A 13,235-nucleotide genomic window follows, 5' to 3' on the forward strand; every position below is an offset into this window, starting at 1 on the left:
GTGATGTCCCACGTTGGTTGGGGAGGAGAACAAAACACCATTTATAAGGGCGTGGAAACCTTCCCCTAGTAGACGCGTTTTAAAGCCTTGAAGGGAAGCCCGATAGGGAAAGCCCAAAGAGGACAATATCTGCTAGCGGTGGATCTGGGTCGTTACAAATGATATCAAAACCAGACACGGGACGATGTGCTAGCCTTCCACCTGTTCCCCAAAGGGGGAGGGGGGAGAGTAGACACAAGGCAATGTGCCAGTAAGGACGCTGGGCCCCGAAGGGGGGTGGATTGTGATGTCCCACATTGGTTGGGGAGGAGAACAAAACAGCCCCGAAGGGAGGTGGATTGTGATGTCCCACATTGGTTGGGGAGGAGAACAAAACACCATTTATAAGGGTGTGGAAACCTTCCCCTAACCGACGCGTTTTAAAGCCTTGAGTGAAAGCGCGAAAGGGAAAGCCCAAAGAGGACAATATTTGTTAGTGGTGGATCTAGGTCGTTACAAATAATATCAGAGCTAGACATCAGACGATGTGTCAGCCTTTCCCCTATTCCCCGAAGAGGGGTAGACACAATGCGGTGTGCCAGTAAGGACGCTGGGCCCTAAAGGGGGGTGGATTTGGTGGTTGTCCCACATCGATTGGAAGAAGGAAAGAGTGCCAACGAGGATGCTGGGCCCCAAAAGGGTGTGGAACCCCGAAGAGGGTTAGACACAATGCGGTGTGCCAGTAAGGACGCTGGGCCCTAAAGGGGGGTGGATTTGGTGGTTGTCCCACATCGATTGGAAGAAGGAAAAAGTGCCAACGAGAATGCTGGGCCCCAAAAGGGTGTGGAAACCTACCCCTAGCAGACGTATTTTAAAGCCCAAAGACGACAATATCTGCTAGCGGTGGATCTGGGTCGTTACAAATGATATCAAAACCAGACACGGGACGATGTGCTAGCCTTCCACCTGTTCCCCAAAGGGGGAGGGGGGAGAGTAGACACAAGGCAATGTGCCAGTAAGGACGCTGGGCCCCGAAGGGGGGTGGATTGTGATGTCCCACATTGGTTGGGGAGGAGAACAAAACAGCCCCGAAGGGAGGTGGATTGTGATGTCCCACATTGGTTGGGGAGGAGAACAAAACACCATTTATAAGGGTGTGGAAACCTTCCCCTAACCGACGCGTTTTAAAGCCTTGAGTGAAAGCGCGAAAGGGAAAGCCCAAAGAGGACAATATTTGTTAGTGGTGGATCTAGGTCGTTACAAATAATATCAGAGCTAGACATCAGACGATGTGTCAGCCTTTCCCCTATTCCCCGAAGAGGGGTAGACACAATGCGGTGTGCCAGTAAGGACGCTGGGCCCTAAAGGGGGGTGGATTTGGTGGTTGTCCCACATCGATTGGAAGAAGGAAAGAGTGCCAACGAGGATGCTGGGCCCCAAAAGGGTGTGGAACCCCGAAGAGGGTTAGACACAATGCGGTGTGCCAATAAGGACGCTGGGCCCTAAAGGGGGGTGGATTTGGTGGTTGTCCCACATCGATTGGAAGAAGGAAAAAGTGCCAACGAGAATGCTGGGCCCCAAAAGGGTGTGGAAACCTACCCCTAGCAGACGTATTTTAAAGCCCAAAGACGACAATATCTGCTAGCGGTGGATCTGGGTCATTACATTTCCCATAAGTTTTGGCTTATACCCCTAACATGTTCTAGAACCTTTGAGATCTTGTATAGTTCTTATTAAGACATACTTAAGTTTCTTATAACCTTGAGAAATCCTAAGAGTCTTGAAAATTTCGTAAGGTTCTTGTAGGGACATTTTAGTCATTTACCCCATTTTTTTGGTTTCGGTTCTCTACTTCTCCCAAACTTGTTGAAATCTTAAGTAAAGTTTTATGTCCTTCTACATAGGTCATCCTTAAATCCTCGATTCATTTGAAGGATGTTTGAGCCTCAAAATACTTCAAAGATCTCTAGGGGTGTTCTAGTCAATTTTACCCCTAATTTTTGGTTTAGTACCTAAACCTGCTCTAATGACTTTGAATAATCTTTAAACACAATGAAATAAGGTGATTTCGAACGTTATTTGGGCCATGGATCGAGGCATCATAGTCATTTTGCATTGTTACTTGGGTTACCTACTTATTCTTATCCAATGGCCACCAAATTTCATATATACGCTGATTTTGTTTAGTGGGTTATTTAAACATTACTTGAATCTCGAGCAAATAACTCAATTGAGACTAAAGCAAATCACTCGATTTGGGATGAGACGCGTGTTCGGGTGGCGTTCCAATTTGAGGCGTGAGTCTTAGGTCGCAGGTTGTGGGTCATGTGTGTTGAGTGTAGGTTTTGGGTCCAATCCGAAACCGATGAATCCTTCTTCTCCACTCGAAGACCCTTCGGTTTTTCTTTTTTGAATCCCTTTCTCTCACTTCCCGAACATCTCCGACCACGTTTCTGTCGTCTCTCCTTTCCAGATTTGGCTGCTCTGCATCTCCATTGACTTCCGACGTGTTTCGTTCTTATTGGAAGTAAATATTACTTAATAAATTTTAAAATCATTTCTTCAAAAAGAAAAAAAAAAAAAAAAAAATCTAATGCCTTGTATAATTAAATTGTTTTATGACCTCATAAATTGCAGCCTTTTTTGAAATAAAATTTGGAATCACATTGTTGTTTTTTAATGATAGAAATTGATGGAAAATAATTTGGAAGAATGAAAATGAAATGACGAGAAAGGACCTTATCAATTATGGAAATGTGATCCCCTTTGGGTTTGTTCAAAGGTTAAGTTAGGAATTTGGCTTTATTATCCTATTTTGTGGAGCGAGAGGTCAAATAATAATTTTATATTTCTTAAGAATTATGATAAGTCGTAGTTTGCTACAGAAATTGGATTGGAACGAGTTGAGACATTTTTTAAATTCAACTTAATTGTTCGGGCTATAAAATTTTCAACATAAATAAATTTTATTAAATAATGAACCTTTCATAATAAATTTTTTAATTGGATTGGTAATTTTTTACTTATTTTTAAATATTTAATTAAATTTTAGAATTTAATTTCAAATTATAAAAAATTATATTCAAAATATTTAAAAGTGGTTGAAAATAAATAATAATAAATTTTAGTTTAAAATAAATATATAAGTTTATTAGAAGTAAAAAAAAATGTATATTTTAAAATTAACAATATATTCGGAACCCATGAACCAACCTAATCTATAAGATTTTCATTTATTTAAAGTCAACCTAAATAAGTTTATAGTCAACCCAAACGGTACGAGTTGGGTTGATGAGTTTTTTGAACACCCTGAGATAAAGACTAAATTTTACCGAATTTATTTGGTTCAATTCCCATATTGATACATTCTGTCATATTGGTACAGTAATCAACTGATTCATGTATGAGAATTAGTATTATTATGCGTATATAAAATTTCATTGTCATTTTGTATTTATCCAGTCAATTTGGTGGAACTTTGAAAATGAGAGTTTGTAGGTGGAGAGATACACTTGTAAACATTTTGGTTATAATGATTAACTACCACCAAAGAATATAGAAACATTTCTTCTCTACGAACCACGTAAATCTTTGTGTCTTTTCATTCATTTATGTTTGTAGGCACGTGAGTACAATTGATTTTGCTCCCGCTTTTGCTACAACAAATATTTGAAAATACTGAGATTAAAATAAAATAAAACTCAAACTATAATAATCAAAATGGTATTTTTAACCTAAATTTTGTTGGCGTTAAAAATCAAGCCACCTATGAAAAAAAAACTCGAGAAAAATAGTCATTTAAACGTGTTATTCTCTAAATTAATATAATTTTTTTCGATTTGGGCTAGATTGATTTTTTTTAAAATTTGAAAATTCAGATCAGTTCGCAAGGTGACATTTTTTAGGTCGGGTCAACCTACCAACTCAAACATAGGGTTACCGTCCAATCTTAGTTTTAAAATTATTACTAAAACTAAGAATATTTGACTTTTGTAATGGATGTTAGTGATATATTGTAACTGGTAAATATTTAATATTTGAATTTTATGATATTTTAGTTATTAATAAAGTATAATATTTTTAAAAGATTAAAAAAAAGAACAACTCGATAATTCAACCAAAATTAAGGATTGAATTGGACTGTAAATTCTATTTAGTTGCTCGTAAATTATTATTGTTTTATTATAATAATACACCGTTAAGATTGAGAGATGATGTGACTTGCTTTGACATCCAATAAATTAAATATTGAGTGATTTATTAATTCGTCTTTTTAAATACTTTCTAGCTAATTTCGTTTCGAAGTGGACATCACTATTGTTACACTTTCTCAACGAGGCAATTTCATGAATTTAAAATAGTTTAAAATATTAATAGACGATAATACTATGAAGGAACCGAGACTACATTTAAATTAGACAAATTTTAAAGACATGATGACAAAGAATTGAAAGTTACTATTTATACCAACAATGTGTATTATTCTCTTTGATGTCTCGTCATAGAACATGTAAGTAAGAACAAAGTAGGTTGAAAATAGCTCTGTCGTCACTTTAAGAAGTGAGGAATATTGAACACAACTCTGTGTGGAAAACACTCGCACACTTTATTAAGACCAATCGAGAAAACATTTACAAAACAGTCCGTAGAAACTATTACTTGACATTTCTTGAGATGATAAACTAAGTAGGGTGAGGGTATTTATAACGGATGATAAGTAATCAATTCCTAAAATTTCTCGAACGTTTAATCCTAAATCATTTTCTTAACATAAATATAGTAACTCATACAATGGTTGAGCTTAACGCTATTGGGCTAGTGATGATATTTTAACAAGGAATATGTAACGTGACTATATCCCAGGGAATGTGGAAAGATGTCGGGATCATCAAGTACCGAATTTAGGTTCCAAATCTTGATCATGGGTCGTTACATAACGACTGAATTTTTATTAAAATAAATTCATTATACCTTTTTTGGCTAATGGGACAATGGTCCATACTACCAAGCTTTATTAAAAAAAGTGGGAAGGAGAAATCAATATCTATTTTTTATTCTTTAATTTATGTCCTTTACCACTTTATGTACTCTTATGCTTGGAAATAGTGTAGTATGAGATGCTACTTTATATGGTCTTTATGTAATTAATTAAATTCTAGTTTGAAAACGAGGGTATGAGAAAATCCGACCGAAAAATTGATTCAACTGAACTGGATCGAATCGGTCTAACTAAATCGAACCAGACAGCGGTGACGTCTTCCCTTAATTACCTATGTTTGAGGACAACAGAACCCACCAAACGAGCGCATATGTACCACCTAGACCTACCCTTCAGCTAGCACATGCTCATGCTATCAAAGCTACGAAGGGAAAAGAGCCCGCATAATATCATGACATATATAGATATCGTAACGTACACGTTCGTACTCATCACATCAGGGAAGTACTCTACTATGAGATGCTCCTTTATGTGGTCTTTATGTAATTAATTAAATTCTAGCTTCAAAACGAGAGTATGAGGAAACCCGACCAAAAAATTGGTTCAACTGAACCGGACTGAATCGGTCTAACTAAACTGAACCAGACAGCCGTGACGTCTTCCTTTGATTACCTATGCTTGAGAACGACATAACCCACCAAACGAGCGCATATGTACCACCTAGACCTACCCTTCAGCTAGCACGCGCTCATGCTATCAAAGCCACGAAAGGAAAAGAGCCCGCATAATATCATGACATGCATAGATATCGTAATGTACGCGTTCGTACTCATCACAACAGGGAAGTATCCCGATACAAAAATGCATGAGATTCCCATGACGTAAACGTATAATGCAGATCACACGTTTATGAATACATGTGTGCAGTGCCACAAAGGTAATATTGGTATTTTTTAAAAGATTATAATAGAGAAATTGAGAGGGCAGGAAGGGGCAGGCGCCACAGCAATAGAAGCCCTAATATTCAAACTCTGCGTGCATATGTTCTACGGAACCTTCTTGTTTCCACCAACACACTGTTGAGTTGCAGCCAGCCATTTTTTCACTCTGCAACAATCGAACGCTTCAATTTTCAACTTCAGAAAGCTTCGATTCATTCCTTCTTTTTTCTCTGACGCCTTAAACATTACTGTTCTACTCTCAGAGTAGAGCTTAGAAATGGGTTACTGTTTGATTTCCTCTCAATCTCTCACACCCAAGTCCATTTTGTGTCGATCGTCGTCCATTCGTGGTTCTTCCGGTTCGTGTTTGTACAATATCAGCCATGCGCGGTGTTTTTCTTACTCCAGCAGAGTCGGATCGACTTCTCTCAAGATTCAGCCGTGGCAGGAACGGCTCTATCCGGTTGGGAAGCTGTACAGGCGAAGCTGTTTGGTACGATGCGAGAAAAATGATGAGAAGACGATAAAACAGACTACAGGAGGGAAAATTGGGAAGAGGACTGATTTGAAGAAGATTTTGATTCTTGGTGCAGGGCCCATTGTGATTGGGCAGGCGTGTGAGTTTGATTATTCTGGTACTCAAGCTTGCAAGGCGTTGAAAGAAGAGGGATATGAAGTTGTGTTGATTAATTCGAATCCGGCTACGATAATGACGGACCCGGACTTGGCTGATAGAACTTATGTTACTCCGATGACACCAGAGCTTGTGGAGAAAGTGCTTGAGAAGGAGCGGCCGGATGCTCTGTTGCCCACTATGGGCGGCCAGACGGCGTTAAACTTGGCAGTTGCTTTAGCTGAAAGTGGTGCGCTTGAGAAATATGGTATTGAGTTGATTGGAGCTAAGCTTGATGCAATTAAGAAAGCTGAGGATAGGGATTTGTTTAAGCAGGCTATGAAGAACATTGGGGTTAAGACGCCACCTTCAGGGATTGGGAATACGCTTGAGGAATGTATTGAAATTGCTAGTCAGATTGGAGATTTCCCTTTGATCATTAGACCAGCTTTTACATTAGGGGGTACTGGCGGTGGGATTGCTTACAATAAGGAGGAATTTGAGTCTATTTGCAAGGCGGGTTTGGCGGCGAGCTTGACATCCCAGGTTCTGGTGGAGAAATCATTGCTGGGTTGGAAGGAGTATGAACTTGAGGTCATGAGGGATCTTGCTGATAACGTGGTGATCATTTGCTCCATTGAGAATATTGATCCTATGGGGGTTCATACAGGGGATTCCATAACTGTGGCACCTGCTCAAACTTTGACTGATAAGGAGTATCAGCGACTGAGAGATTATTCCATTGCTATCATTAGGGAAATTGGTGTTGAATGTGGTGGTTCGAATGTGCAATTCGCTGTTAATCCAGTTGATGGTGAGGTGATGGTGATTGAAATGAATCCCAGAGTTTCCAGGTCCTCTGCTTTGGCTTCCAAGGCTACTGGTTTTCCAATAGCGAAGATGGCTGCCAAATTGTCAGTTGGTTATTCCTTGGATCAGATTCCGAATGATATAACAAAGAAAACGCCTGCTAGTTTTGAGCCTTCAATTGATTACGTGGTGACTAAGGCAAGTTTTTCTGACATAAGTTTTTTTTTTTGTTCTCTTTTGAGTGGTTTTGGAATTGGAAGTAATGGGATATTGGTCCGTTGTTTAAATGATATATGCAGAATATCATACACCGGAAAGTTTAGCATGGTTGTAATTTGTGATTCATTCATTTAAAAACTTCAACGTTGTCCAAAGCCCATACTCCTGCATAGTCTTTAAAGATAATTTGTTGAGCTTGAACAATCAATTGAGAATAACAAAGTTTGTGTATTCCAAATCTTAGTTCTTTGGTGTATAGAAAATCCGTAGTTGTATGGTTCTATGAAAATCGAGCATAGTATAGAGGAGATTTTGAATGTGCATATTATTCCTTGTCTATGGTAACCAATTTCCTTAAAATATTCTATCTCACATTTTAAGGCTAACAGTTTTGTGATCGAGACGATATATTGTCCTTGCTGTAATTGTTATATTCATTTAAGAAAGTTTGGTATAGTGTATATGATTAATACAGAATTCCTATGTCGTCCTGCAAGCTTACTTGATGTTGGTTGATACTTTATCCATCTTTTGATCTTCATTACTTTTGCTCCTGCTTCTCCCCACACCTATTTTCCACATGTTTACATCTCTTCTCCCTGTAAGTGTTTTTGCATGTTTTCTTGTAGATTCCCAGATTTGCTTTTGAGAAGTTCCCAGGTTCTCAACCAATCTTGACAACTCAGATGAAATCCGTTGGTGAAGCTATGGCTCTTGGCCGCACTTTCCAAGAATCATTTCAAAAAGCTGTAAGATCATTGGAATGTGGATACTCTGGATGGGGTTGTGAACCCATTAAACAGCTTGATTGGGACTGGGAACAATTGAAATACAGCCTCCGAGTTCCTAATCCAGATCGCATTCATACTATATATGCTGCAATGAAGAAGGGAATGAAAGTAGACGATATTCATGAGTTGAGTTACATTGATAAATGGTTCCTTACTCAGTTAAAGGAGTTGATCGATGTGGAGCAATACCTCTTGGCTCAGAGCTTGTCTAATCTGACCAAGGAAGATTTCTATGAAGTAAAAAGGAGAGGTTTCAGTGATAAGCAGATAGCATTTGCCACTAAATCAACTGAGAACGAGGTGCGCTCTAAGCGAATATCTTTGGGCGTCGTACCAGCTTACAAGCGGGTGGATACATGTGCTGCAGAATTTGAGGCAAATACTCCTTATATGTACTCTTCTTATGATTTTGAATGTGAATCAGCTCCAACTCAAAAGAAAAAGGTTTTGATATTGGGTGGTGGCCCTAATCGTATTGGTCAGGGTATTGAATTTGACTACTGTTGCTGCCACACGTCATTCGCTCTCCAGGTTTGTGTTTCATATTTTAAATAATCGAAACATGCCCATGAATTAACTGGTACGGTTTAGGAAGCTTATCTTATTGCAATATTTTTCAATATTACTGATAATTAGTAATCTAGTATGACAGATTGGCTTGATTCCATTCTGATGCAATCTTATATTATTAGGTTATTTTGATTACCACTGTTAGAGCACTGTGCTGCATATGATAGTTACATCATGTACAGAAAATGTTGGATGGTTATTCTTAACCTTAGCTTGTACCTTTAAATATTCACCTAACTTGTTTTTGTAGGATGCGGGATATGAAACAATCATGATGAACTCGAATCCTGAAACAGTGTCAACGGATTATGATACGAGTGATCGGTTGTACTTTGAACCCTTGACAGTTGAAGATGTTTATAACATTATAGATTTGGAACGTCCGGATGGCATCATTGTACAATTTGGAGGTCAAACACCATTGAAATTGGCTCTCCCTATACAGAAGTATTTAGATGAGAACAAGCTTAAATGTGCTAGTGGTGATGGACATGTTCGGATTTGGGGTACATCTCCAGATTCCATAGATGCGGCTGAAGACAGAGAAAGGTTCAATGCAATCCTTAAGGAGTTAAAGATAGAACAACCAAGAGGGGGCATTGCCAAGAGTGAAGCAGATGCTCTCTCCATTGCTAAGGATATAGGATACCCAGTTGTTGTCCGGCCTTCTTACGTTCTAGGTGGTCGAGCAATGGAAATTGTGTACAATGATGACAAACTAGTGACTTATCTCGAAAATGCTGTGGAAGTTGATCCAGAACGTCCCGTATTAGTCGACAAATATCTGTCTGATGCTGTTGAAATTGATATTGATGCATTAGCTGATTCACATGGGAATGTGACAATTGGTGGGATAATGGAGCATATCGAGTTGGCTGGCGTTCATTCGGGTGACTCTGCTTGTTCACTCCCAACGAAGTCGATTCCATCATCTTGCCTCGATACTATTAGGAATTGGACAACAAAATTGGCAAAGAGACTAAATGTCTGTGGGCTTATGAACTGTCAGTATGCAATCACTTTGGCAGGGGAGGTTTTCTTACTCGAGGCAAATCCACGTGCTTCCCGAACGGTCCCATTTGTTTCTAAAGCCATTGGGCACCCATTGGCTAAGTATGCTTCCCTTGTTATGTCCGGGAAGTCTCTATATGAGCTTGGCTTCACGAAAGAGGTGATCCCCAAACACATGTCAGTGAAGGAAGCCGTCCTTCCTTTTGAGAAGTTCCAAGGCAGCGATATCCTATTGGGGCCTGAGATGAGAAGCACGGGTGAGGTTATGGGTATTGATTACCAGTTTCCTATTGCATTTGCAAAAGCCCAAATTGCTGCAGGGAATAAGTTGCCACTTTCTGGAAGTCTGTTCCTCAGTTTAAATGACTTAACAAAGTCCCATCTTTCCAAAATAGCCAAGGCATTTTTAGAGCTTGGATTCAGCATCACTGCAACTTCTGGAACTGCCCATGTTCTTCAATTGCAAGGCCTTCCTGTCGAGCGAGTGCTGAAACTGCACGAGGGGCGGCCTCATGCTGGTGACATACTTGCTAACGGGCAAATTCAGTTGATGGTAATCACTAGTGCTGGTGATGATCTCGATCAGATTGATGGACGACATTTGAGGAGAATGGCTCTTGCATATAAAGTTCCGATAATAACTACGGTTGCTGGAGCATTGGCAACTGCTGAAGCCATAAAGAGTCTGAAGGCGAGCTCGATTTCAATGATTCCTCTTCAGGACTACTTCGTCGAGACAACAAGTGGGAGTCAAAAGGACTTGCAGTCAGCTTCAATATGATACTGCTGTATATACATTTGTAAGTGTTCATATTACTTTACATTCTTTGTCGTATTAGTTATCTTCTGGCCTACCGATTTATTCCGTTTCGCCTTCTGTTCATCCCAGGTCCCCCAAGTTCGGCTCTGCTAGTCTATGTAAGCTTATGATAGCAAATTTTACGTGCGACACGGCTGTTTGATTTGGACTTAAATTAGTAATTTAAATAACTTTCATAATTATACAACTATTTCATGCTGTTGGTATCTTCCCAGTTCACAGCAGTGGAGAAAAATCTTTCAGATGTCTCCATTGTAGGCATGTAATGGCGTGTGCTCAGTCCTCCATTTCAAGGGTAGATATAAATCTAGTTCCTCGTGAATGTGAAGCAGCCTCCATTTATGAATGCTTGGAGAAACATTTTCAAATAAGAATATCAAAGAAGTTGAGGTATAAATTTCTTGGACTCTCTTTCAATGCATTTATTTTCCCCCATTAGTTGCTATCAGTTGTTTTGACCTGCTATGTTCTAAATAGGTAAGACATCTTTAGAAAGACACCTATCAATCATCAAACTATGCTTCCCTTCGACTTTTATGCCGCAACCTTAAAAGTTTTAGAACACTATTGAGGATAATTTTTTTTCTCTTTTAAATTGCTAAAAGATTTTGAAAATTTAAGGGTAAAAAAGCCAACTAGTGAAAGAAAAAAAGTAGAAATCTAACGGTTCTATATAATTTTCATCGTAGTTAATACCATTGCTTTGTCCTTGGCTCGAAAGGGGGTGTGCATGGTGCTCGTAATGCTGCATGGTTGAAAATGTACAACCGTGACACATGGGCAGTGCCTCCTTTGTTCTTCTCTTCTCCTTTAGCTTATGGTGGCTTGATCTCTTTTTGCTGACCCGAATTTTGTCTTGTATTGGTCTTTTATTGTTTGTTTTGCCTTGAGTTTTGTTTTAACTTTGATTTTTCCTTAGTCTAATTTTACACATAATATCGGTCGACACTCTTGAATTGGAATTCATGGTTTGATTTTTGTTGTAGGCTTAATAGAGGTCGATTTGAGAGTAATTGTTTGTCATTTTTAGTTAGTCTCCTTAAAGACATTGCCTATTTGGCCTTATTGAGGGTTTTTTTTTTTTTCCTTGGGCTTAAGTGCTCAAAAGATAGACCTTGGAATATCATTAAGATTTTTCATCAAACCTCGTTGTGACAACTCTAGGTTTTCACAAGCTTAAGAGTTTCTTAGATTATCCTTATGATTACCCGTCAAACTCTTTTGGGATGATTATGAATTTTTATGATTAACATTGATTTCTGAAAATTAATCTTCGTGCTCCACGGTGTATGATGGGGGACGAAACGAGAGTCGTAAATCCTGTGTAATTGCACAATATCTCATCAGGTAAAAAATAGCGAATACTCTAGATATGAAATCTTAACAACAAAAATTCGTTTTTGAAGCAACATGTGGGGACTCTCAATGAGGTCATCTACATGCTGCTAAGTTGTTCAACTAGGCTCAATCGCAAGTTCAATATAGTCTAACAAATTAAATTAAGCACATATGTTCCGTGGGATAGAGTATTGATTATCATCTTAATTGTTGATAGTTCAATACTCTCGGCTAAAACTCTCTAAAGACATCCGTGATAGCTTACTATATATGCTTTCATTTCATTTCAGACAAGGCAAAGAAAGTGTGATGGGCAAAGAAAGTGTGATGAGGAGGAGGAGGCATTTGGTAAGTGTGAAAATTGGCTCTCAAGTATATTAGGCTGTCGAAAAGAATGGTGAGTTTGTTGTTTATTTTTTTAGAACATCTAATCAATTACTTAAGGCAAGAAAACATCGGTGATAACTCAAAATTTTGATCAGAGTTTTGAACTTATTTAAATTGGATGAGATTTAAATAAATGAAAATTTTATGGATTGAGTTAGTTTACGTAACACCCTCGAAAATAATTTTTAATTATTTAGAAATAGCTTTTCAAAACATTCTGTTGTAAAATTTTTGGGATTTGGGATTTGATCAAACAATCTGGTTGAAAAACAAGACTTTTAAATCTAAATTATCCAATAATTCAAAGAAAAAACGACAATACGACAAGAAATCAATTTAAGAAAAAGTTTTGGAATAAATTACTTTGATGATCAAGATCAAAAGTAAATAAAATTTGTTTCTAAATTCGTGATTCGAATTACTCCACAAGATAGCTTGATCAATACTGCTTGAATGACTCTAGCATGCAAATTTAAATCGAAGAAATGCAAAAGAACAACATGATATGCAAATATTCAAAATCTTCCCACTAAATCAACAACGTGAATGACTATTTATAGTCTTGAAGATAAAACTCTCAAAATAATCTATGGTCAAAATTTTAACTTATAATCTTAAAACAATTCTCTATGGCTTAAAAAATACAATAAAACATCCTTAAATCGAAACATGTCATCCACCATGAAGTCTTTGCGATATGCACCTTATTTCGTATCACCTACATTAAAATTAAGTTATAAATTTTAATTAAATGATTGAAAATAAATAAATAGATATTTTACAATTTAATATTTTATTTTTATTCAAAGCAAAAATT

At 38.0% G+C, this 13,235-nt stretch overlaps 1 protein-coding gene across 2 annotated transcripts; it reads left to right on the forward strand.

Moving 5' to 3' along the window:
* The first annotated feature begins 5,910 nt into the window (after positions 1–5,910).
* LOC111446274 (carbamoyl-phosphate synthase large chain, chloroplastic-like) lies at positions 5,911–11,124 on the forward strand. 2 transcript variants are annotated; one of them, XM_023085013.1, is made up of 5 exons: positions 5,911–7,480; positions 8,131–8,823; positions 9,113–10,673; positions 10,763–10,791; positions 10,909–11,124. In XM_023085013.1, the coding sequence occupies exons 1-3, from the start codon at positions 6,137–6,139 to the stop codon at positions 10,652–10,654; spliced, it is 3,579 nt and encodes a 1,192-aa protein (XP_022940781.1). In that variant the 5' UTR covers positions 5,911–6,136; the 3' UTR covers positions 10,655–10,673; positions 10,763–10,791; positions 10,909–11,124. The 2 variants fall into 2 exon arrangements, with proteins under 2 accessions (XP_022940781.1, XP_022940780.1); XM_023085012.1 differs by having other exon boundaries at positions 10,763–11,090.
* Positions 11,125–13,235: the final 2,111 nt, after the last annotated feature.

This window comes from Cucurbita moschata, unplaced genomic scaffold (genome assembly GCF_002738365.1).
Source record: "Cucurbita moschata cultivar Rifu unplaced genomic scaffold, Cmos_1.0 Cmo_Scf00008, whole genome shotgun sequence".
Taxonomy (NCBI): domain Eukaryota; kingdom Viridiplantae; phylum Streptophyta; class Magnoliopsida; order Cucurbitales; family Cucurbitaceae; genus Cucurbita; species Cucurbita moschata.

Bases quoted from the DNA above. Each gene is read 5' to 3' on its own strand.
- LOC111446274 (XM_023085013.1), top strand. From the start codon at position 6,137: ATGGGTTACTGTTTGATTTCCTCTCAATCTCTCACACCCAAGTCCATT. The intron at 7,481-8,130 runs GCAAGTTTTTCT...GTTTTCTTGTAG, and splicing joins TTGATTACGTGGTGACTAAG to ATTCCCAGATTTGCTTTTGA. The intron at 8,824-9,112 runs GTTTGTGTTTCA...TTGTTTTTGTAG, and splicing joins ACACGTCATTCGCTCTCCAG to GATGCGGGATATGAAACAAT.